Source organism: Schistocerca nitens, chromosome 2 (assembly GCF_023898315.1).
Source record: "Schistocerca nitens isolate TAMUIC-IGC-003100 chromosome 2, iqSchNite1.1, whole genome shotgun sequence".
Lineage (NCBI taxonomy): Eukaryota > Metazoa > Arthropoda > Insecta > Orthoptera > Acrididae > Schistocerca > Schistocerca nitens.
Window position 1 is genome coordinate 268706682 of NC_064615.1, and position 26123 is coordinate 268732804.

Consider the following 26123-nt stretch of genomic DNA (forward strand, 5'->3'; position numbering starts at 1 on the left):
GGGCAAATAGGCACCACAGCAAAAGAGGCTTTCCAGCAAAGCTTCCAGTGGCAGCAGCATTGGAAGAGGCACGTAGAAGCCAAAGGGGACTACTTTGAAGGTGACTAGTGTCAAACAGTTGTATCCGAATAAAGATGATTTTGTAAATAAAAGTCCAATACTTTATGAACAGCTCTCTAACAATGGGTACATTATGCAACAAATAGTGTGGAAGTACAAATTAAACACATTGAAGATTGTATAAGAATTGTAATCATTACTTTGAATCATACCATGGAGCACCTATCAACTAATAAAAGCATTTTCAAAAATATGTTAAGGATCAAAAGTTAAAGAGTAAATAGCTTTTACTGAGAGTAAATATTTTCCCTAATTCATGTACTATTCGTCTCTTCAAATCAATAAGTATCTTGTACTACACATTTTCTAGAGTGCCCTATGTTCTTCCTTAGGGTAGAACCTATCTTTACGTCAAATTCGGTCCAGCGGATTAGTCATGAAGATATAACTGCGGGGTTATTTTCACATTTATAACATAAGTATGGTTAAAACTTTCAGTTATGATAACTCTTTTTTTTCTGTGACCCAATTTTCATTAAATAAAGAGTATCCAGTGCCTCAGGCTATGCTCAGGTTACCTGTGAAAACCCCATGAAAGAAATTGTCAGGTTCAAAAAGACAAATAGGATGGTTTTAGATAAAACTTTAAATCATGCTGTTTTTTTCTGCGATCAGATTTTGATAAATTAAGCCTACACAGTGCCTCAAAATATACTCAAGTTACCTGCAAAAACCCCATGAAAATTTATCAGTAATTTTGGAGAATTGTGTTCAAACAGGCAGACATGGCAGTTTTACAGATTTGTTGTTAAAGTAGATGCTTTATGATTCTTGTTTCTTCCCAAGTTGTATATCATTTGTCAATATATACTGTTTCCTGGAATCAGGAAATAAGCATAATGATGATAGTAATATGTAACAACTATGTTTACCTGATATCTGTGTTGCTTTTAGGTTTAATGAATACAGGTACCTGTCTTTATTTCATTCGTGTAATTCATGCTGAGACAGAGAAACAGTGCTATCTCCACATGAGAAATTCTGTCAAAATTGCAATGGTATTAAAATCTCTGTTCCAGGCTAAAGAATAGAACTTACTACATAAAAAATGATAGTTGAACCAAAGAAAATGTTACGCAATTCTCTTTTTTTCCCCCTCGTGTCATTCTAAATAAATGACATATACTGGCCTGTACAAATCAAGACATTGAGTGCTGTGTACAATTGCTGGTGGCCCTCCTCAATTTCCAATTTGTTCACTCAGTATGTTTACAGCTCCTTTCTATTCACAACAACACTTAATCTACATTTTAATTATGTGTCAAATTACATAAAAGCAGTTTCATGATGTGTTACATGATTTCTCTCTCTCTGTATTTATCTCTCCTATCTTTCTTGTTCTTCTTATTGTTATTCTCCTAATTGTGGTTGCTTGTTTATATTTTCATGTTGACTTGGTAGCTCAATGGGTAAGAATCAGATTACAAATCCATTTACAGCATCTTTCAATTCTGGCAATTATTTGTGAACTTGAAAAGTTGTTCCATATTTTAGAGTTTGTGTTTAACTATAGGTCATCCTGTTACTCAGTGGGTGAATCATTTAAAAAAATAAGATGAAGGCAAGGGCATATGACCTTCGTCACGATAACTGCTAGTACAGCACTGTGGTTTTCAAATCGATTTTGGCTTGAGGACAGCTTTACTTAAAGTTACTATTGTGTCTTTACTGGATCTGCATACTTGCAAAACTGTGACATTACAGTCGCTTTTTTTTTGTTCCAGACTGACCTGAAGGTAGTTCCACCATCGGTTCCAGATCGATCACCGAAGGCTTTGTCTGTTCCTGCAGCGACAGGTGTAGAGGCTATTGGTAATGAGATTTTTGATGCTGAATGTCTCAAACTTATAAATGAGTACTTCTATGGAGTGCGAATATTTCCTGGTCAGGACCCAACACATGTGTATGTTGGATGGGTAACAACTCAGTATCATGTCCATAGAAAAGACTTCAACCAGAGCCATGTTCAGAAAGCATCTGTAACAATTGTGGATGAGTATGAAAGAATAATGGAGAGGTAAGATTTGAAAATTTATATGTAAATTACACTACAAAAGATTGTATTTACTTGCAGATTTTATTTACTTACTCTCTGTCTCCCTCCCACTCCCTTCCTCTCCCCTCTTTGTTTTTACTTCACTCTCATTCTTTCCTGTTTGTTACATTTTCATTCTTAATTGTTATACTTCAATACATAATCTAATACATACATTTTTCCCCCTTTGTTTTTACTTCACGCTCATCCATTCCTGTTTGTTACATGTTCATTCTTACTTGTTATACTTCAATACATAATCTTATACGTACTTTTTTGTTTGGTACTTCAATGACTAACATCCAATCATTGGGTTTATATCTAAAAACAAAGGTGATGTGACTTACCAAACGAAAGTGCTGGCAGGTCGATAGACACACAAACAAACACAAACATACACACAAAATTCAAGCTTTCGCAACCAACGGTTGCTTCATCAGGAAAGAGGGAAGGAGAGGGAAAGACGAAAGGATGTGGGTTTTAAGGGAGAGGGTAAGGAGTCATTCCAATCCCGGGAGCGGAAAGACTTGCCCTAGGGGGAAAAAGGGACAGGTATAAACTCGCACACACACACATATCCATCTGCACATACACAGACACAAGCAGACATGTCTGCTCGCACACACACACATATCCATCTGCACATACACAGACACAAGCAGACATGTCTGCTTGTGTCTGTGTATGTGCGGATGGATATGTGTGTGTGTGCGAGTGTATACCTGTCCTTTTTTCCCCCTAGGGCAAGTCTTTCCGCTCCCGGGATTGGAATGACTCCTTACCCTCTCCCTTAAAACCCACATCCTTTCATCTTTCCCTCTCCTTCCCTCTTTCCTGATGAAGCAACCATTGGTTGCGAAAGCTTGAATTTTGTGTGTATGTTCGTATTTCTTTGTGTGTCTATCGACCTGCCAGCACTTTCGTTTGGTAAGTCACATCATCTTTGTTTTTAGATATATTTTTCCCATGTGGAATGTTTCCCTCTATTATATTCAATCATTGGGTTTATATGATGGTATTCAATCAGAGGCTAATGCTTGCCATTATTAGTACTTAAAAAATTTCATCATTGGTAATGCAACCTGTGTAGTCAGAATCTTACTGTCATTCATCATGTGGCATTTTGAAAGTATTCCAAATACCAGTTTTATAATGTTTGTTTGGACAATACAAAAAATATGTGAAGAGTACCATGTTTCCACTACTCTTACCATTTCCACTTCCTATTCAAGTCATACTGTGTAGCCATCTTATTCCTACAGTGTTTAATATGGGAGGAATGGAATGCAGTATATTGTTAAGACTCCATGCAGAAGCTACAAGGACTAACCATTTAATCATTGATTAGAGTGGAAATTAAAGCAAGTACTAATTATACATGTTGGATGTCTCCTAATTATTCACCTTGGCAACTGAGACATTTGTCTAATATAGTACCAGCTTCCCTTTTTATCTCTTTAAAACTTTCCACTGCATGCCTCATGTGGTGTGTCACAATTATGCTCTGTAGTTCCGCATTGCTGGTGAAACATCATCCAACCAAACACCACTTCATCTCCAGAAAAGGTGGACGTCACTTGGTAACATATCTGGATTATGGAGATAATGATTCGCCACATCACATTTGGCCTGTAGAAAAAGTTTTTGAGGTGAAGCAATATGATAGTAGTATGGCAGAATGGTTCTCTGTTCGTAAGTGAATGCATTTTCGCATTTTTGGATATTGTTCCTGTGGCATGAAACCTATTGGCTCCTTTGTTGAGGAACGATAGGGCATCATGACAACATGGCTCGAGAAATGTTTGTCAGGGTTCTTGCAGATGGAATAGGAAAGTTGGTATGATGTCCTGAAACATATACAGGGTGTTTATAAATGAATGTCAGGGTTTTAACACTTTATAATATTTATTACATTGAACTTACAGCTATAAATGATATGTCAAATGAAGAAGCAACTCAAACAGTTGTGTTTGGCACCAGTGTGCATGTGCAGCGTGCAATATTTCTGCCGCAATCTGCTATATTGGTTGAATTTCACGGTACCCAAGCGCTGGATAGGATGCAAGGTCCCCAATGACTGGGCTTGCTTTGCATGGCCTCCACGTTCACCCGACCTAATGCCATGCAATTTTTTCCTTTGGGGCTTCATCAAGGATCGTGTGTACATACCTCCGCTACCTGCAGACTTCCCTGAATTAAGAAACCAGATTGAAGCAGCTGTTGCTACAATCACTGAAGACACACTTATCAACGTTTGGGAAGAACTCAGCTGTAGACTTGATGTGTGCCGTGTGACAAATGGTGCTCACATTGAACATTTATAAGGTTCTTGATAAAACTGTTTGAGTTGCTCTTTCATTTGATATATCATTTATAGCTGTAAGTGTAATATAATAAATATTATAAAGTGTTAAAACCCCAATATTCATTTATAAACACTCTTTACTTAACATACTTGTGACTATGCCAAAAAGTTGGCACTACTTGTATGTTATATGTGTTCAAAATCCTTTCTGAGATTTGTATTTTAATTGTCAGCCTAAAGGAAGTTGAAAAAATAATCACCTTTGTGGGTTCACCAAAACTCCTGGGAAGTTTATCACAGTGAGCACAGTATCTTTCCTGTAGGACTTCCCAATAAAATTTGTAAATGATTAGAACTCTCTTATCTTTGTCGATGACAATCTCATTGTGTGCTCTATCTCAAGCCATAACTGTTAACAGGCATTCATGGCTAAATCTGAGGGTGAATACCAGCAACTGGAATTACAGTGCTGTGATTTAGATATAATGAAGAACTCGTAGTATTACTATGAGCTTGTGTGCTACAAATATTTCTCACAACCTGACAAAATGCATAATATAATTTCCTGGAAGTGTTATAAATTTTTTTTTTATTGTTTTGTACATCGTCTGCTTCTACTGCAGGTGTTGGCCAAAAATTTTCCTTTTGAAAAGATGCGTTTCAAAGTTATTTCTAGGTACAAATAAGTTATTTATGTAATAATGATAACTTATTTTAGTGATGAAAAAATATTCTTTTCCATTATTAGTGTTGACCGTCAAAGTTGCTACATGGTGCGAGCTGACGAGCTTTACAATGAAGTAACAAATGATGCGTCAGGAAAAGGGGCATCACAGGGGATGTTTATTGGGTGCTTCGTTGATGCTGCTACTGGTTATGTGACATTTACCTGCGAAGGAAAGGAAACAAACCATCGATTTAAGGTAAGCTCAAACAATGGAAAATCCAGTATGCAATAATGACTACATTAATGAAAAGGATAGTTGTTAGTCATCATATAGTGGAGATGCTGAGTCACAGATAGGCACAACAAAAAGACTGTCAGCAAGTAAGTTTTTGGACAAAAAGGTCTTCGTCAGAAACAGACAACATACACACACAGACACTCACGCAAATGCAACTCACATACACATGACCACAGTCTCTGCAAGCCAGAGTCTGTTGTCATGCGTGTGCGAGTTGCATTTGCATGTGTGTGTGTGTGTGTGTGTGTGTGTGTGTGTGTGTGTGTGTGTGTGTGTGTGTGTGTTTGACTAAAAGCTTACTTACTGACAGTCGTTTTGTTGTGCCTATTTGCCTATCTGTTGAGAGGCCAGACAAACATGTGGTTCCTGAAGAGGGGCAGCAGCCTTTTCAGTAGTAGCAAGGGCAACAGTCTGGATGATTGACTGATCTGGCCTTGTAACATTAACCAAAACGGCCATGCTGTGCTGGTACTGCAAATGGCTGAAAGCAAGGGGAAACTACGGCCGTAATTTTTCCCGAGGGCATGCAGCTATACTGTATGGTTAAATGATGATGGCGTCCTCTTGGGTAAAATATTCCGGAGGTAAAATAGTCCCCCATTTGGATCTCCAGGCGGGGACTACTCAGGAGGATGTCGTTATCAGGAGAAATAAAACTGGCGTTCTACGGATCGGAGTGTGGAATGTCAGATCCCTTAATCAGGCAGGTAGGTTAGAAAATTTAAAAATGGAAATGGATAGGTTAAAGTTAGATATAGTGGGAATTAGTGAAGTTCGGTGGCAGGAGGAACAGGACTTTTGGTCAAGTGAATACAGGGTTATAAATACAAAATCAAATAGGGGTAATGCAGGAGTAGGTTTAATAATGAATAAAAAATAGGAGTGCGGGTAAGCTACTACAAACAGCATAGTGAATGCATTATTGTGGCCAAGATAGACACGAAGCCCATGCCTACTACAGTAGTACAAGTTTATATGCCAACTAGCTCTGCAGATGATGAAGAAATTGATGAAATGTATGATGAGATAAAAGAAATTATTCAGGTAGTGAAGGGAGACGAAAATTTAATAGTCATGGGTGACTGGAATTCGAGAGTAGGATAAAGGGAGAGAAGGAAACATAGTAGGTGAATATGGATTGGGGGTAAGAAATGAAAGAGGAAGCCGTCTGGTAGAATTTTGCACAGAGCATAACTTAATGATAGCCAACACTTGGTTCAAGAATCATAAAAGAAGGTTGTATACATGTAAGAATCCTGGAGATACTAGAAGGTATCAGATTGATTATATAATAGTAAGACAGAGATTTAGGAAACAGGTTTTAAATTGTAAGACATTTCCAGAGGCAGATGTGGACTCTGACCACAATCTATTGGTTATGAACTGTAGATTAAAACTGAAGAAACTGCAAAAAGGTGGGAATTTAAGGAGATGGGACCTGGATAAACTGACTAAACCAGAGGTTGTAGAGAGTTTCAGGGAGAGCATAAGGGAACAATTGACAGGAATGGGGGAACGAAGTACAGTAGAAGAAGAATGGGTAGCTCTGTGGGATGAAGCAGTGAAGGCAGCAGAGGATCAAGTAGGTAAAAAGACGAGGGCTAGTAGAAATCCTTGGGTAACGGAAGAAATATTGAATTTAACTGATGAAAGGAGAAAATATAAAAATGCAGTAAATGAAGCAGGCAAAAAGGAATACAAACGTCTCAAAAATGAGATTGACAGGAAGTGCAAAATGGCTAAGTAGGGGTGGCTAGAGGACAAATGTAAGGATGTAGAAGCTTATCTCACTAGGGGTAAGATAGATACAGCCTACAGGAAAATTAAAGATACCTTTAGAGAGAAGAGAACCACTTGTATGAATATCAAGAGCTCAGATGGATATTCAGTTCTAAGTAAAGAAGGGAAAGCAGAAAGGTGGAAGGAGTATGTAGAAGGTCTATACAAGGGCGATGTACTTGAGGACAATATTATGGAAATGGAAGAGGGTGTAGATGAAGATGAAATGGGAGATAAGATACTGCATGAAGAGTTTGACAGAGCACTGAAAGACTTGAGTCGAAACAAGGCCCCGGGAGTAGACAACATTGCATTAGGACTACTGACGGCTTTGGGAGAGCCAGTCCTGACAAAACTCTACCATCTGGTGAGCAAGATGTATGAGACAGGCGAAATACCCTCAGACTTCAAGAAGAATATAATAATTCCAATCCCAAAGAAAGCAGGTGTTGACAGACGTGAAAATTACCGAACTATCAGTTTAATAAGTCACAGCTGCAAAATACTAACACAAATTCTTTACAGACAAATGGTAAAACTGGTAGAAGCTGACCTCGGGGAAGATCAGTTTGGATTCTGTAGAAATATTGGAACACGTGAGGCAATACTGACCTTACAACTTATCTTAGAAGACTTAGAGAAAGCTTTTGACAATGTTGACTGGAATACTCTCTTTCAAATTCTGAAGGTGACAGGGGTAAAATACAGGGAGCGAAAGGCTATTAACAATTTGTACAGAAACCAGATGGCAGTTATAAGAGTCGAGGGGCATGAAAGGAAAGCAGTGGTTGAGAAGGGAGTGAGACAGGGTTGTAGCCTATCCCCGATGTTATTCAATCTGTATATTGAGCAAGCAGTAAAGGAAACAAAAGAAAATTCGGACTAGGTATTAAAATCCATGGAGAAGAAATAAAAACTTTGAGGTTTGCCGATGATATTGTAATTCTGTCAGAGACAGCAAAGGACTTGGAAGAGCAGTTGAACGGAATGGGCAGTGTCTTGAAAGGAGGATATAAGATGAACACCAGCAAAAGCAAAACAAGGATAATGGAATGTGGTCAAATTAAGTCAGGTGATGCTGAGGGAATTAGATCAGGAAATGAGACACTTAAAGTAGTGAAGGAGTTTTGCTATTTGGGGAGCAAAATAACTGATGATGGTTGAAGCAGAGAAGGTATAAAATGTAGACTGGCAATGGCAAGGAAAGCGTTTCTAAAGAAGAGAAATTTGTTAACATTGAGTATAGATTTAAGTGTCAGGAAGTCGTTTCTGAAAGTATTTGTATGGAGTGTAGCCATGTATGGACGATAAATAGTTTGGACAAGAAGAGAATAGAAGCTTTCGGAATGTGGTGCTGCAGAAGAATGCTGAGGATATGATGGGTAGCTCACATAACTAATGAGGAGATATTGAATAGAATTGGTGAGAAGAGGAGTTTGTGTCACAACTTGACAAGGGACATATTCTGAGGCATCAAGGGGTCACATATTTAGCATTGGAGGGCAGTGTGGAAGGTAAAAATCGTAGAAGGAGACCAAGAGATGAATACACTAAGCAGATTCAGAAGGATGTTGGATGCAGTAAGTACTGGGAGATGTAGAAACTTGCACAGGATAGTGTAGCATGGAGAACTGCATCAAACCACTCTCAGGACTGAAGACCACAACAACAACAATTTGCCCATCAGCACCTCCTCTATATGGTGCGTAGTAAATATCGTTTTTACAAATATCAATTTAAGGTAAGCCTGATTCAAGCCCTGAATTAACTCAGAGCTTCATTGTGTCTCATTTTTTCTTTCTTTGTTTTCTCCAGTGAAGACCTTATGTCAGTCCACTGCATGTGCCACTTTATAGCTGAATTTGTGTCACACTGCATTTTGAAAGGCTCAAGGTTTGAGTGCTATCATTCTTATAACTTTTTTTATGGCTTTTTAATGTGAAACTCATATCTGGCAATGCCTCCTATATGAGAAGGCAATAAAGAAAAGGGAGGTGCTGTGATTTCAGTTTCAACATAAAAGTGTGGATCCATCCGAAATTGCTCAGGTAAACTAAAAGAGTTCACAGGTCAGAGCAAGGCAGCCCCAATAGGACTACACCATAGAGCACAATACAGGGGTTACATAGTGCAAATATAATTCACCTCCCTTCACATTCCAGTAATTGGTTGTGTGCAGAAAAAATTACAGATTGTTTTCTTCTGTATGTGCCCAGTTTTCTCTCATATTTTATCTCTAAAGTCCTCGCGCAATACTTATGTAATAGGGTGGAGTAGTATACTGGCAGAAGTGCCTATGGTAAGAGGTTCTTGAAATTGCATTACGTTTCTCTAGTACAGTAAGTACCCCATCGAAGTTTACAGAGATCTGATCAGCAAAATATGTCCTGCATAGAATTCATCAGTCTGTTTCAACAGTGTAGGCTCATCCATGGTGATTTCTGTTTTATGAGCATTAGGCCTTGTTCTAAGGTATATTTCTGTATAGATTCACCTTCACAGTTACAAAGGTGTGACTCTGTAGTCATCAGAAGCAGGAAGATGGAGAAGAAAATCAAGAACCCAAACGTCTTTTTGGACTTTTTCATAAACATCCACTCAGTGGTTCTACAGATAAGTGACATTACTAGTTGTCATTTGTTCCTGTTAAAACAATATCAACTCAGAAGCTGACTGAGTAGTTGGTGTACAGTGAGTGTTTAAAGAAAGAGAGAAAGAGTGTTGTGGAAAAATGGATATTCCATGTCAAGATTTTCATCGGAAGATTCTTTTACAATTTTTGTGTAGGTCTAGCTCAACAATAATGCCTCAAATTGCTATGTTCAAGTTTGGGTAGTCAGCTGCTTTCAGAAAAGATTCTTTGCAGGTTGCCTGCAGAATTTCACCATGGTCTTACTTTGTGAAGGTTGACCAAAATCAATTTTTGTTGAAAACAATTGATTCAAAGAGGATTAGTGGTTGACTTACCGTGAGACAGAAACATCCTCAGGTGTATCAAAGACTGCACCCCACTGATTTTTGTGCGAATTTTTAGTTATGGAGAAGAGCTGCTCCCAATGGGTTCTGCACAGTTTGACCAATACTCAGTATGGGCTCGTGTTAATGGGTGTAAGGAAATGCTAAAAAAAATATGGCAGAGAAAATACAAAATCTGTTACAACATCATAATAGGAGATAAAATTTGATATACGTATGTGCATCAGTTGGAAACTAAGCAGCAGGTATCATTTTGGGTGTTTTGGACAAGAACCAAAACCGGCAAAAGTGGTTTGCATGTGTGAAGCACTTCCAGGAAAATGATTACTCATTTCTTTCTCTGTACTGGGCGTATCACAATAATCACTCTAGAGAATTGAAGAACAGTTAATGTTGAATGGTATACAACAGTTTGCTTGCCACAAGTCATCTATTAGATTAGATTTACTTTTGTTCCATTTGATCCATAGTGAGGAGGTCCTCCAGGATGTAGAACATGTCAGAAAAACAATAATACATGACAAATATTTACAACTGAAACAAATAAGCTAATGTACCTTCCACAGGTCCCAAGTGGAATGATCATCATTATTGTTAATGAACACTATATGAAAGAATGCACTGAATTTAAAATAAAAAAAAGTTTTTTTTTATTTGTAAGGTAATAAACATGCAATAGAACTACTACAATACTTATTTACAATGAACACATTACTGCACTGAAATGGTGCAGAAGTTATACGCGCACACACACACACACACACACACACACACACACACACACACAAATCAATTGGTTCTATTGAGAAATTCATCAATGGAGTAGAAGGAGTTGGCCACCAATAAACCCTTTAGGCTTCTCTTAAACTAAATTTCATTGGTTGTTAGGCTTTTTATGGCTGCTGGCAAGTTATTGAAAATGTGTGTTCCTGAATAATGCACACCTTATTCTACAAGAGTAAGGGACTTTAAAACCCTGTGAAGATTATTTTTAGTATTGATTCCATGAATTGAGCTGTTGGTTTGAAAAAGTGATATATTTTTAATGACAAATTTCATTAAGGAATAAATATATTGGGAAGCAGTAGTTAGCATCCCTAGTTCCCTAAACAGGCTTCTGCAGGATTTTCTTGCGGTCCACACCACATATAACTCTTACTGCACTTTTTTGTGCCCGGAAAACTTTAGCTTGGCTTTGATGAATTACCCCAAAAAATGATCCCATATGACATTATGGAATGAAAGTAAGCATAGTATGCCAGCTTTTTCATTTTTATATCCCCTATGTCTGACACAATTCGTATTGCAAATAGAGATTTGTTAAGACGCTTCAGCAGTTCTGTGGTGTGCTCCTCCCAGTTGAATTTATTATCAAGCTGTAATCCCAAGAATTTGACACTGTCCACTTCTTCTATGTGCTTGTCATCATACGTTAGGCATATTTATTTATTTATTCCATGTGATCTGATGGTACACAGTGTGTTGCAGATGTCGGAAAATATCATTTAACATTGTTAACATATATTAACGTAAGCCTATAGTATCCTAATGTATTATATTGCTCAATGTTTTCAATTTAACACAAACAGCAAGATTACTCTTCTAAGTATTGATTTACAGAGTAAAAGCAGTGACACAACAAATATGACTTCACGGCTTTGCTAAATTTTATGTTGTCTTCGATGGACTTAATACTAGTGGGAAGATTGTTGAACAGTTGGAGGCCCATGTGGAAAACTCCCTTTTTACACAGTTGAGTGTTTGTACGTATAACATGCTGGTTTGCGCTATTCCTGATGTTGTGTTCATGTATTTCATTATTTTTTACGACTCTGGGGTCAGTTGGCACTATGTGTTTTCTGAAGAATTTTAGAGTCTCAAGAATGTAGAGGCAAGGCAGTATAAGAATTTCCAACTTTCTGAATATTGGTTTGCAGGAGTCTCTGGGTTTGCTCCCAGTAATAATCCTCATTGCTCTCTTCTGGATTCTGAATGTGCTCAGAGCAGTTGGAGCATTTCCCCAGAATATTACACCATATTTTAGGTGGGCTTGTATGTAAGTGTAGTATGCACTAGTTAATGTTTTCAGACTACCACATGTTTTCAGTACACTCAGTGCATAACAGCCAGTACAAATCCTGGCATTTACCCTTTACAAGTTCTGAACTGCATGTAGTGTGTTTTTGGAAAGTTTAGTGACAAAGAATTGGCTAGGAACCAGTGATTAATGTCCACAAATATTTTATTAGCCAATCTTTCTGAGACTGTACTTGATTTGCTATTTATTCCAATGTTTGTATTATCAACAAACAAAACAAACTTGGCCTCTGGTAATGTTGCTGATGAAAGGTCATTGATATACATGAGAAATAGTAAGGGCCCTAAAATGGAACCTTGTGGGGCCCCACATGTAATTAGTTTCCAGTTGGATGATGCCTGATAGCTTAATACATGTCTCTCTCCAAATAACACCCTTTGTTTCCTGCCAGAGATATAATATTTCAACCATTTTGCAGCATTTCTTGTTACACCATAACATTCTAATTTACTTAAAAGGATATTGTGATTTACTCAGTCAAATGCCTTTGACAGATCACAAAATATGCCAGTTGCTTGCAATTTTTTGTCTAATGAATTAAGCACATTTTCACTGTAAGTGCATATAGTCTTCTCAATATCAGAACCCTTTAGAAATCCAAACTGCGACTTTGACAGTATGCTATTTGAGATAAGATGATTATAAAGCCAATTGTACATTACTTTTTCTAAAATTTTTGAGAATGCTGGCAAAAGTGAAATTGGATGGAAATTTGATGTTATTTCTTTATCTCCCTTCTTAAGTAGTGCCTTAACTTCAGCATATTTCAACCACCCAGGAAATATTCCACTGATAAGCGAATGGTTGCACAGACAGCTTAATATGTTGCTTAACTCAGAATCATATTCTTTAATTAACTTTGTTGATATTTCATCATACCCACTAGATGTTTTTGATTTTAAAGATTTTATGATGGACATTATTGCTGCTGGGGTATTGAGGGTCAAATTCATATTATGGAAGTTACTTGAAATGTCTGGTCTGAACTATCCCATAGCAGCATCTACAGAACCTGGCAACCCCATCTTTTCAGTAACAGTTATAAAATGTTTGTTAAAAAGTTCTGCAACACTATGCACATCTGTCACCAATGTATCATTTACTCTTAATTTTATTTGTCCCTCTTCATGTCTGGTTCTACCGGTCTCCTCCTTCACTATATCCCATATTGTCTTTATTTTGCTGTCTGATATGACTATCTTTTCCTTGTAATATATTTGCTTTGATGTTCGTATTACAGTCTTTAATATTTTGCAGTATTTCTTGTAATATGCTATAGCATCAACATTGGAACTGTTTCGGATTGACAGATAGTTTTCTTTCTGTTTTCAAGATACCCTTATTCCTTGAGTAATCCAGGGCATCTTTGTAGACTTTGCTCTAATCTTGGGTAGTTTTGGGGGAAAACCGTATTCATATAAGGTAAGCACTTTCTTGGCAAAATTGTTATATTTTTCATTCATCCTATGAGCACTGTAAACATCAGTCCAGTGAATGTCTCTGAGGAGTGTCCCAAAATAATCAAGTTTTGGCTTATTGATTACCCTCTTGAGCTCAGATTTAACAGATTTTTTATTCTGTTCAGTATTAACATTAACAGAGGGAACTGCATGTCATGGTCTGAGAGGACATTGACTATTGGTTTTGTAATATAATTTTGTTCATTGGACTTTTCTGTAAGAGATACTATCAATGGCTGTTTGTGAGCAATTGGCTACCCTGGTGGGGAACTTTACAGTGGGAATTAAGTTGAATGATAGTGTTACTTAACTCAAATAAGTTCTTTTTGGGAGAGTCTTTAAGGAAATCTAGTCTTTAAGGAAATCTACATTGAAATCACCAGCAACCACTATTTCTTTGTTTTTTATTGTTAAATGGGCCAGTACAGCTTCAAGGTGGTTTATGAACAGATTAAAGTTACCTGCAGGTGCTCGGTATACACTTAATATTTTGAAGGATTTTTTGTGAAATTCTACTTCTGTCGTACATGCTTCCATGTGCTATTCTAGGCAAAATTTATGAATGTCTATGTTCTTAAATTTATGACAGTTCCTGATGAATGTGGCAACTCCTCCTTTCTCCATTTCTGCTCTACAAAAGTGAGATGCTAACCTAATCCCCATAACTCTTAAGAGTTCTATACCAGTGGTCACATGATGTTCGGAGAGGCAGATTATGTCAGCTGGGTTGGGAATGTTGGGAATGACAACTAATAGCCTCGCATTGTTCTTCATCATTACAATGCCCCCTGTTGTACAGCGCAACTTTACCTAATGATAAATAGTATGGTAAATTCTGCTGCTAACAATCCATGGGGCAAGTGTACAACCTGCTAAATGGTTCATCTACACAGGGGTTTCATTGCACACTGTTGTATTATGACCTTACATAAGTGAATAACTAGCCTATGAAATCAGTCAGTGAAATACTGATATAAAAGACGAGTAAACCAAGAAATGAAATTGAGAGTTAAGAATATTAATGTATATTTAGCATAAAGTTTGAATTATACCATTGCTTTATTCATAGAAAACTGCTTTGCTATGAATGATGGTCCAACACATACTATACACAACAGTTCAATCAGAATCAAAAAATAGTTCTAGCAGAACAGCTGCAGGCAAATAAACAGTTCACTACATCACAGTCACTGAAGTTCCACTATGTTCACAGTTCAGATTCTTTGTTCACAAACTGATAAACTGAAGACTAGCATCCGAACAAACCTATAGACATGTTCCCACCTTGGAAATGAAACATGTTGCCCCAGGCCATTCTTGCCCACCTTACTTACACAGTTCCCACCACACAAAAAGACCAAAATCTTTGCTTTGCATCTCTGTCCTGCCTCTTCCCCCCCCCCCCCCCCCCCCTATCAGCTTCAGATTCACATACCTGATCATCTTTCATTTACAAACACTTTTCACAGTCTTCAAATACTTAAACCAAATACATTACACAATTCTGTATACAATTATTCCTAACGCATATTATTATATTTTCTTGTTACATTTAAATGCCTATTTTGCATTAAATTATTCAAATTCCTCTATAGTTATTAATAGATAAGTTTATTATTAAATAAACTTAGAAAATGTAAAATCAGTACAAATTACCCATGCAGAGGCTCAGTACAAATTACATATGCAGAGGCTCAATACAAATTACCCATGCAGAGGCTAATAGCTTTATGTCTTTGAGGATAACTTATTCGTAGGCACACAGTTTCATCTGTTATGTTAAAACAGCATGATAAATAATTGATTAATTGATGGAGAAAATCATTTCCTTAATGTCTGACTGTCTTTATTCTCCTAATTTATCACCTAATCACATCTTTTTCTTCTTCTTATTTCAAATAACATGTTGACAGTGTTTTTTTCACCTCAAGAAGCTACTGAATCCTTTCAAACCCATGTCTTTGGGATAAATTTAGTGTTTGTGACTGAAGGGAGCAATACACTACAATTGATGTGCCCAGGTAGAAAGTACAATTAATGTTCCCAGGTACAAAGAAACAATTCTACTTTTTTTAAGACAAGCAGAATACAATAACACAGTTTCTCGAGATGTAAGTCTGCACTACTTGCTTCAGGCTGAAAGTCAGTCGCTGATGTTGGACTGGAATGTTCTTGACCAATAGTCAACTACCAATGTTGCACTGGAATGGTGTTACACAGACAGAGTCCATAAGGCCTTGGTCAGGTCAGTGGTGAGACGTAGGCTGCTTGAGAACAGGTTGAAGATAGAGTCCAGAGGGGTGTTGAGCTTGAGACTGGATTGAAGACAGGGTCCATCAAGGCAGTGAGCAGAGGATACATTTGGCAATGGCTTAGCTGTTTGGACACTGCAGTGAAATGATCCTTGTTGTGGTCAGCAATGTGAACTGGCTGCAGACTGAGCAGGCAGCAACCTAAGCACCCACCTGACAGAAGGATACCGGCTCGGTACCGTGGGGCCTTGTTACTCACTTAGACTGTTTTCCTTTGATCTCTACATCTATATCTAATGAGGTAGTGCATCAATGAGCTGGGGCTTTAGCAACTCATGGTACATTCCTGTGTGGCTGTGTCACAATCGGTAGCTAGGGATACAGCAGTACTGACATTAGAATCAAAAAAATATTTCCAGAATTTCTTTGATCACATACAGAAGTGAATTAATTTTAGAGGGGAATATTTTAAGAAACAACAAAACAATATGTATCAAAAATGTGTTTTTATTTCATTGTTTATGTAAAGTCATACAAGGGGCCCTTGTGCAAGGTAGATACAAGTGTGTCTTAGATTTATAGACCTGAAGGAACTATAGAAGAAAAAGCTACATAGTAACTTATGACACCAGTTACCTACTTTGCTATATGTCAACACACTGTTAATATCCTTTGTAATGCCTGTCTCTGTCTTTTTATTGCAGATGGAACCAGAGACAAAACTTTTCCCAGCAATTTTTGTAGAGGCGACAAGTAAAGAAATTCTACAGATAGAGTTGGGAAGAACATCAACGACACTCCCATTGTCAGCTGCAGTACTGCAGAATTCAGAGAGGCATGTCATACCACAGGTAATGTGAAGATGCCACTTTTCATACATGTTGCAGTCATTGTCAGAGCTCCGTACATTTGCATTAATACCAGGTGAGCCTGTATAGGCTACATCATACTATTAGTTCACTTTATCTTGAGCTCTATTTCTGAACCACGAGAAACTGGAAATTTTTAGCAAAACATTGTACATACTTTGTATCCTATACAAACATGCAGTGTAGAGATTGAGTAGCAGCCATAGTGCCATTATTGTCAAATGTCTGTAATTTTGTGGAGTTCAGTTCAGATACTGTGAGGTTTCTGTTTTCATGAAAAATCCAAGCATTCATTACCTTTAAAGTCCAGTTTTAAATCTATAGTTGTCCCAAATGAAGAAATGGACACAGTTACTATTTTCAGGTAAGTTTCCAGCATTGTACCAAGTAGTTGCCACTTAACTTAACTGTCCTCTCTCCTCCCTGCAGCATACCATGTTGTGGACAAATTTAATTCATTCCCCTTGCCACTCACTTTTCTGACAAAGCTAAGGAAAATGTGAATTAATAGTACCCTAATTTATCCTTCTCTGTCCCATCCCACTTACGAAAAATGATTGTCTATTTGCTTCTGTACATAACTAATCTTTCTGACAATTATGCAAACTGATGTCACAATTCATTAAATAACATATTATGAGCGATGTGTGAATGCATAAAATAATTGCTACATTTATGCTGTTGTCAGACACAGTGAAGCATTGAAATTGGGCACAACAGTACTTACTTTGGCTTTCACGTCAACCAGCTCTTTCCAAAAAACTAAGTTACTTACAGAAAGGAAGAATATGCATGCTACTTTCTTATGTTTTTGATTGGCTGACTCAAGTGCTAGGCTAAACGATACATTAATATCTGTGGGAACTCCAAGGACCTTTATTTTGTCTCCTCTTCTCAGCAGTATAGGTTTACTGAAAGTTTTCATTTTCATAGTGTAGTAAGAACAATGATTGTTAATTGTGTGTGTGTGTGTGTGTGTGTGTGTGTGTGTGTGTGTGTGTGTGTGTGTAGGTTCAGTCTGAAACAAAAAAGATAAGAGGTGATTACAGCTAAAACACAAGAAACTTTGTAAAATATTTAACATTGTGTCAGATAACAAACTGTTACAAGAAGCAGTATTTCTATGATACCTGAAGATTCCCTAAAAAGATTTGTAGACATATTTTTGGGTGCCCACTTGCATCAACAGTTCACTTTTTATGAACAGTTTGATACCTGTTATTGCTTCTAGAAATCAGAAATCTAGTTACAAAAAGAGAGAGAATAAGTTACATGAGAAATTACGCACTATAAATTGCACACATAGTGTTTTAAAATATCAAATAAAACAAGTCATATGTTCTCTTTTTCTTCTTCTTCATTACCAGTCTTTAGATTGAATGGCAGCCCTCTTTCAGGATCTGTCAGAAAATGACTTCTTTATTTCTGCATAATTAAAGACTTTTGCGTTATGTATAGCTTCTTTTAAAAATATTCTTCTGGGTGTGTTCCCTTATAATTTCCTTCAAGGACTGCTTGTATTGTATTATGTGATCAATCCACTCATTATTTCTTTGCTCTGTTGTTCTCCTAAATGATCGTTCTTTGCCAGTTCTTTGCAGGACTTCCTTGTTGGTGATAATAAAATAAACAAAGAAAAATTATACAAATATTTAAGAGATAAGGTAATTGAAGATGAAATAGTTATTCATTATTCTTGCAGTAATGTGTCAGGGCATTGTATCAGAATATGCAGTTTTGTTTTAATTCTTAATTCTTTTTGAACAAACTTTAAAACTTCAAGTAATTTTTCCTAATGTGATGACTAGATCAGTCATGAATGTATTATGCATAAAAATGGAATTATCAATATGCCTGGACAACTGAAAATACACCTTTCAGCTGTAGTTGTGTTTTCTTTGGAAATCAGTGATTACTTCAGTGTCTGGTTGACTGATTTTTGGGTTACAATATGCAAGCCTCAACAATTTTATTTTATTATAGTTTGTGTACATTTTCCTAGCACACTCTTCATATGCTCTGTGGAGACAGTGCACATATAGGACTGTTTTGTGCATTGTGTGAAATTTGCCATATAATGACCTTGAGTACTGGTAAACATATAAATTTCAGTTTTTACAAATTGACTCGGCAAATAATTCTTTAGTTTACCAACTAGAGGACATTGTTTCAGTTCCCACCAAGACTGAAAGTGCAGTGCTTAAAGCCACACCAGTGGGCACGGGTTCCAAACCAGTCTCTTCAAGTTCATGCTTTGAAACTATCTGATATCCGTGGCTGGAGTATCCTCTGTGAAGATCCTGTGTCAATGCTTGCTTTACACATACCTGAAGAGGATAGATGTATTGATATTCTGGAGCTTATTGAAATGGAAAGATTACTCAGGTAAGGCGTTTCATTAAAGTTTTAAAATATACTTTTGGATAATGTTTATCAGCAAAGAGATGTAAAAAAAGTTTTCATAACCTATCATATAAGTAACATTTGTCATGTGGTGTGTCCCAACTTAACATTAGTTCATTCTCTCTCTCCAGTCACAAAAAATCAAGACTGTTTGCAACTTTATTTATGACTTAGCAGAACGTATAAATTTTGATGCCAGTTTTATGTATTTGACCGCACTTATATTTTGTAAACCACAAATAGCTGCGCAACAAAAAAAGGTACTTTTTATTTACTATTTTATGAATAGTGTGAGAGAAGAATGACTGCTTAAACACTTTTTTCTAAGTGGAGTCTTTCAGCAAGATGTGACTAAAAGTCAAATAAAATACTACTTAGTGGCAGCGTTTGCTTGAATACTAGTATAGTTATATGATGATTATTCTTCATTCTCAGCTAATCTTGGATACAGATATACAGGGTGTATCAGAAAGAAACATCCGATTTAAAACACAATCGTAACTACTATGTTATTTGAGATATGTGCATGAACAATGTAATGTTGGAGCAAACAAACTCTTGAGTTTTACATAGTTCCCACTAGGTAGCACCAGTGTGTGCTCACTTCAGTTCTAGTAAAAATGGTGTCGGATCAACAGACAGTGTTTTTTGTTGTACGTTTTCCACAGTGTGGTCAGTAATAACTGTTCAGCATGACTTTCATACTAGGTATGGTGTGGATCCTCTTACAGCACAGAGCATTAGATGATGGCATGAACAATTCTGAGAAACAGGTTGTTTGTCTAAAGACAAATCGCCAGGCCATCCTCAAGTGTCTGACACAGACTTCAGATGCATCTAGCATAGTTTCACAAGGAGTTTGCAGAAATCCATTTGCCACGTAACTTGACAGCTCAACATGCCCTCGATGTCTGTCTGGCATGTGTTGCATCAATGTTTACATGTGAAACCATACAAAATTCAGTTACTGCAAGTTCTTCATGAAGGTGACAAACAACTATGTGTGGAGTTCTGTAATTTCATTCTTGCCAAGATGGAGGATGACAGTTTTCTACCACACTTACTGTTTAGTGATGAGGCAACATTCCATTTAAATGGAAAGGTGAACCATCATGATGTGAGAATATGGGGTATGGAACAAACACATGAAGTTGCACAACACGAGAGGGGCTCTCCAAAATTTAATGTGTTTTGTGCAGTTTCACGTTAAAAGATATATGATGCATTTTTCTTTTCCGAAAATATTATTACAGGAAGCACATATCACAATATGCTTGGGAACTTTCTTTTCCCACAGTTGGAGACTGATTCGAACAACTTCATTTACCAACAGTATGGGGTACCACCATCTGGGAGTGCAGGAATTTTTAAATCAAAGGATTACTGAATGATGGATCAGTTACACTGGACCAAATGATTTAGCCTTACATAACTGGCCTTCAAGGTTACAGGACTTGAGTGTATGTAATTATTTCTTGTGGGGGCTTACAAAAGACTTTGTTTATGTGCCCCCATTACCAGCAGCAATGCATGAACTGAGACGTTGCATAACAGCAGCTATGGAAGCTTAACTCAAGAAATGCTCTCTGCAGTGTGGGAACAATTGGAATACTGCATTTAAGTATGCCATGCATCTCAAAGGGGGCATATTGAACACCTATGAAAAGGTATGAAAAAAACTTGAGTTTCCCATTCAGCAAAAAACAAGTCATTGTATATGTTTATTAGTTAGAAATATGTGTCTGTGAGGTCCCATACTCTGAGGAGCATAGGGGACGATGCTGGAGACCCGCGCCGCTGTACTAGGCAAGGTCCTAGTGGAGGTGGTTTGCCATTGCCTTCCTCCAACTGTAATGGGGATGAATGATGATGATGAGGATGACACAACAACACCCAGTCATCTCGAGGCAGGAAAAATCCTTGACCCCGCCTTTAATCGAACCTGGGGCCCCATGCACAGGAAGCAAGAACACTATTGCAAGACCACGAGCTGCGGACTTCAGAAATATAGACATGCCAAATCAGATGATTCTTTTTTATACACCCTGTATGTTTAGTGCTTGGGGTATAATCAAGCATTTCAGAAACATTCTCACGCTAATTATGTAAAAGGATCATTTCCTTCAACATTGTTAATTTAAGTTGAAAATCTTGTCTACTTCAAATATAATGCTTCTTGAAGATTTTCTGATTCCATGCATGACAGAAAGAACTTTGTTGTTATCTTTTAATACAATATTTAGTTTTCCACATCAATGGTAATTAATATTGTGTATACTGGTCGTGACATAACACTGTTTTTTACTTTTTTCTTGAGTCTGTTTATACGTTTAACCTTGAAAAAGTTCAAGAAACATACTTACCTTCTAGATATACGTAAATTTTGTCCCAGGTATTTCTTTTGTTGTTTACATAAACCACTTTCTTAAGTGCCATAGCTTCAGCTCCTAAAGGGAACTCTCAAGCTTAACAGATCCTGAAATTGAAACAGTTTTGATGTTAATTTAAGTTAATTATTTAGCGTACAGATAAAACCCCACTGTGAATGCTGTTCTCAGGCAAGGGATGAATTAGTTGATGTTTGTAACCAACTGAAAATTGTCTTAGCTACTGTCAAGTAACTGGAAGCTGCTTCAAATGGAAGTGTTTGGCAAATTTTTGAGAGTTATGTACCAGACGTACCAAAGACACCTCAAGCACTATTGTCTCCAGAGGATACTGTCTAATCTGCAGGAAGTTCAGGGCCCATCACTGCTCATGCACTTGCCTGTGGGTGTCATGTCAGTGATAGATCATGGATCCCTGTACAGTGGAGGAAAGGATCAGGGAGAACTCGTAGCATTCCACACATCCCCATAACCAACAAGTTCAGTGAGCAAGTGAGACACACTACACTTGTTGAGAAACCTGCTGCATCCTGTGTCAAGGAGAGACAAACACAAAAGATAAGGGTCTGTAAATTGCCAGCAGTTCAAACATAAGATGCATAATTTTACCTCACAGGGAAAGAGCAATAAGAGATGGGATGGAGTACTTTGTTTGCTCTATATGTATACCTAGGAGTCTCATTCTATTTGTTGAAAAAACTATTCCAGCAACCGTAGAGGAAACAAGCTGCAACCAATTGCAGATTTTGGCACACATTGGAACAAACAATGAAAGTTGTTTTGGGGATGAGGTCACATTTGGATCATTTCAGTGAATATCAGAGAGTTTTGAGAAGACCAGCCTTGTTCATGGGGTTTTAAGGATCTCGTATTCTACAGCACTGTTCCCAAAACTTAATAGGGGTGATCTGGTAAAAAGCTGGGCAGAAACCTTGAGCCAGAGACTTCAAAGAATAGAACACCCCAAAACATGATAAGAGCCTAAGGACTGGTCCCCAGAGATGAAATGATCAAATCCTACTGGTCATTTGTTAAAGCATTCTCAACAAAGTCCCAGAGTTTTTAGCAAACTTAAAAAGCGGTGGAGCTCATGTAATATTAGATATAGAAAGTTGACTAAAATCTGAAATTTGAAACAATGAGATTTTTATGGTAAATCTGTGTTTTGAAATAATAGGCTAATGGGAAATTGGTGATGCCTTCCTCTTTCAGGTGCCACACCAAGCTCACCTGTGTTTTCGAATTTCATCATCATCTTCTTTAAACCATTTAATGAGACTGGGCTTCTCATCAGACCTTCCAGTCAGTGATACTCTCAATGCAGCATTTCTACCATTCACATAGAACAGTTTCACAAACAGCACATGGTCTCTCTTCTAGATAGCCACACTGATCACTCATGGTATGGGAACTTCCATGATATACAGTCACTGTAAAGAAACTTCTAAAGAAACAGAGATTACTGGATAATAGATCAAAACAAAGGCTATAGCTAGAGAGATACTGAATGAAACGTGTTTGGCTGTCAGGAGAGCAATGTGTGATGCCTACAAATGACTACTGTAGCAGAGTATTGTCAAATGATTTTTCACAAAACTCAAAGAAATTGTGGTTATATGTTAAGTCTGTTAGTGGCATCAAAGTTAGTGTACAGTCCTAAGTGAGTGAGACGGGAATTGAAACTGAGGGGAGCAAAACAAAAGCTAAAATATTTAATTCCGTTTTCAAATGTTCCTTTACAAAAGGAAACCCCAGATAATTGCCTCAATTTAATCCTCATACCACTAAAAAGATGAACAAAATAAGTACTGGTATCAGTGGTGTTGAGAAACAGCTGAAATCATTAAAATTGAAGAAATCTCCAGGGCCTGATGAATCCCTGTCAGGTTCTACGCTATAATCTATCGTAGATCCCTCAAATAAAAAACTGTGTTCAATTCTTGGAATAAAAACACAGATCACAGCTGTCTACAAGAAGGGTAGTAGAAGTGATCCCCAAAGCTACTGTTCAGTATCCTTGACATCGATTTATTGTAGAGTCTTAGAACACATTCTGAGCTCAAACATAATTAGGTACCTTCAACAGAATGACCTCCTCATTGCCAGCCAGCATGAATTCTGAAAACATTGATCATGTGAAACCCAACTCGCACTTTTGTCACGTGATATGTGAAAGCTTTGAATCAAGGCAGTCTGGTAGATGCAGTATTTCTTGATTTCTGCAAAGTATTTGTCTCAATGCTACACCTATGATTATTATCAAAAGTACAATCATATGGGGTATCAAGTGAAATTTGTGACTGGATTGAGGACTTTTTTGTAGGGAGGATGCAGCATGTTACCTTAGATGGAGAGTCATCATCAAATACAGAAGCAACTTCGGATGTTCTCCAGGAACGTGTGTTGGGACCCTTGCTGTTCATGTTGTATATTAATGACCATGCAGACAGTATTAATAGTAACATCATACTTTTTGCAGATGAGATGCTTATCTATAATCAAGTACTATCTGCAACAAGCTGCATAAATATTCAGTCAGATCTCGATAAGATTTCAAAGTGGTACAAAGGTTGCCATCTTGCTTTAAATGTTCAGAAGTGTAAAATTGCGCACTTCACAAAACAAAAAAACATAGTATCCTATGACTATAATATCAATGGGTCACTGTTGGAATTGGCCCACTCATATAAACATGTGGGTGTAAGACTTTGTAGGGATATGAAATGGAATTATCACATAGGCTTATTCATGGGTAAAGCAGGTAATAGACTACAGTTTATTGGTAGATTACTGGGGAATTGCAACCAGTCTACAAAAGAGATTGCTTACAAATCATTCATGCGACCCATTCTAGGATATTGCTGAGGTGTGTGGGACCCATGCCAAATAGGACTAATTGGATACTGAACATTACAGAGAAGGGCAGCACAAATGGCAACAGGTTTGTTCGATCCATGGGAGTGACACAGAGACACTGAAGTTGTTTGATCCATGGGAGTGACACAGAGATACTGAAGGAACTGAACTGGAAGGCTCTTGAAGTTAGACATAAACTATGCCAAGAAAATCTATTAACAGAGTTTCAAGAACAGGCTTTAAATAAAGATTCTAGGAATATATTGGAATCCAACACGTATCACTCACACATTAATCTTGAGGATAAGATTAGAATAATTACTGCAAACACAGAGGCATTCAATCAATCATTCTTCCCGTGCCCTATATGTGAATGGAATGGGAAGAAACTATTAACTGGTACAGTGGGATTTACCATCTGACATGCACCTCTTTGGTGTTTTGCAGAGAGTAGATGTACGTATATATGTAGATGTACATCACCAGATTTGCACCTGGTGGTCAAAATGGGAATTAATTTTTTCCCAGTTTGAATCAGTCCTGCATTAACACATTAGCATATCTACCAAGTTTTGCTGCCATATGATAATTACAGCCAACACTGAGCTTCTGTGTGTTGCTTCACTTTAATTATAACCATCTGGTATGTTCCTAGTAGAACAATTCATGATAGGAGAGACCTTCCAAGGAATACAGCCACTTTAAAGAAACTTCTAAAGAAATAAGCAAGTACTGCAAAATAGGTGTAAAATAAAGCGTAGGGTTGTAGATAGAGAGATTTTGTAGGAAATGCATTTGGCTGTCAAGAGGGCAGCCTATGAAGCCTTCAGTGATTACCATAGTAGAATCATATTTAAAGATCTCTCACAACACCCAGTGAAATTCAGGTCATACATAAAGGATGGCAGTGGAAACAGAGTACATTACTGTCCACATAGTCATGGATGATATAGGGACTGAAATTGAGGGTTGCAAAGCAAAAGCAGAAATAATGAATTTTGTTTTCCAATGTTCCTTCATTAAGGAAGATACAGAAGTTCAGCTCCAGTTTACTTCTAACACCGCAGCAAATGCAACCATGTCACAGTTGGTGAAATATGAATGATATAGATACTAATATTAACAATAATGAAAAGAATAGACTGCTACTCACCATAAAGATGAGACGTTGAGTTGCGGACACGCACAACAGAAAGACATCCTCAGACAAGAAAGGATAACATACACACAGACAGATGCACGCTAGCAGGCAAACCTGATGCACACATGACCACTATCTCTGGCTGCTTTGGCCATACTGCAGTTATTGCGTTGAACACAAGCAGCAATCCTGAGTCTGGCGAGGAAGTGGGAGGGGTAGCAGGGTATGGATTGGGAGGGGGGGGGGGACTGTCTGGTGGAGCTTGCAAGGACTAGAAGGTGGCAGGACAAGCCTGCAAAGTCCAGTGTCGGGAGGCTAAGGGGGAGGAGGGAGGAGGGAAATGGGAAGTGGAAAAAGCGAGAAGCAGAGAGGGGAAGAGACACGTGGGTGCATTGGCAAGGATTGCCTCACAATGAGGGTAAGAAGATGTGATTTGAGAGGAGGTGATAGGACAGAGGTGGTGGACAGTGTGGGGAC

General features: G+C 37.6%; 1 protein-coding gene across 1 annotated transcript in view; it reads left to right on the plus strand.

The window, feature by feature from the left end:
• The window catches only part of LOC126236010 (ryanodine receptor), a 702826-nt gene that overhangs the window by 386566 nt on the left and 290137 nt on the right, over positions 1 to 26123 (plus strand). The window contains exons 34-37 of the mRNA XM_049945018.1: positions 1845 to 2137; positions 5209 to 5383; positions 16695 to 16841; positions 19033 to 19244. Coding sequence (XP_049800975.1) covers positions 1845 to 2137; positions 5209 to 5383; positions 16695 to 16841; positions 19033 to 19244 — 827 coding nt within the window. The remainder of the gene's footprint in view (positions 1 to 1844; positions 2138 to 5208; positions 5384 to 16694; positions 16842 to 19032; positions 19245 to 26123) is intronic.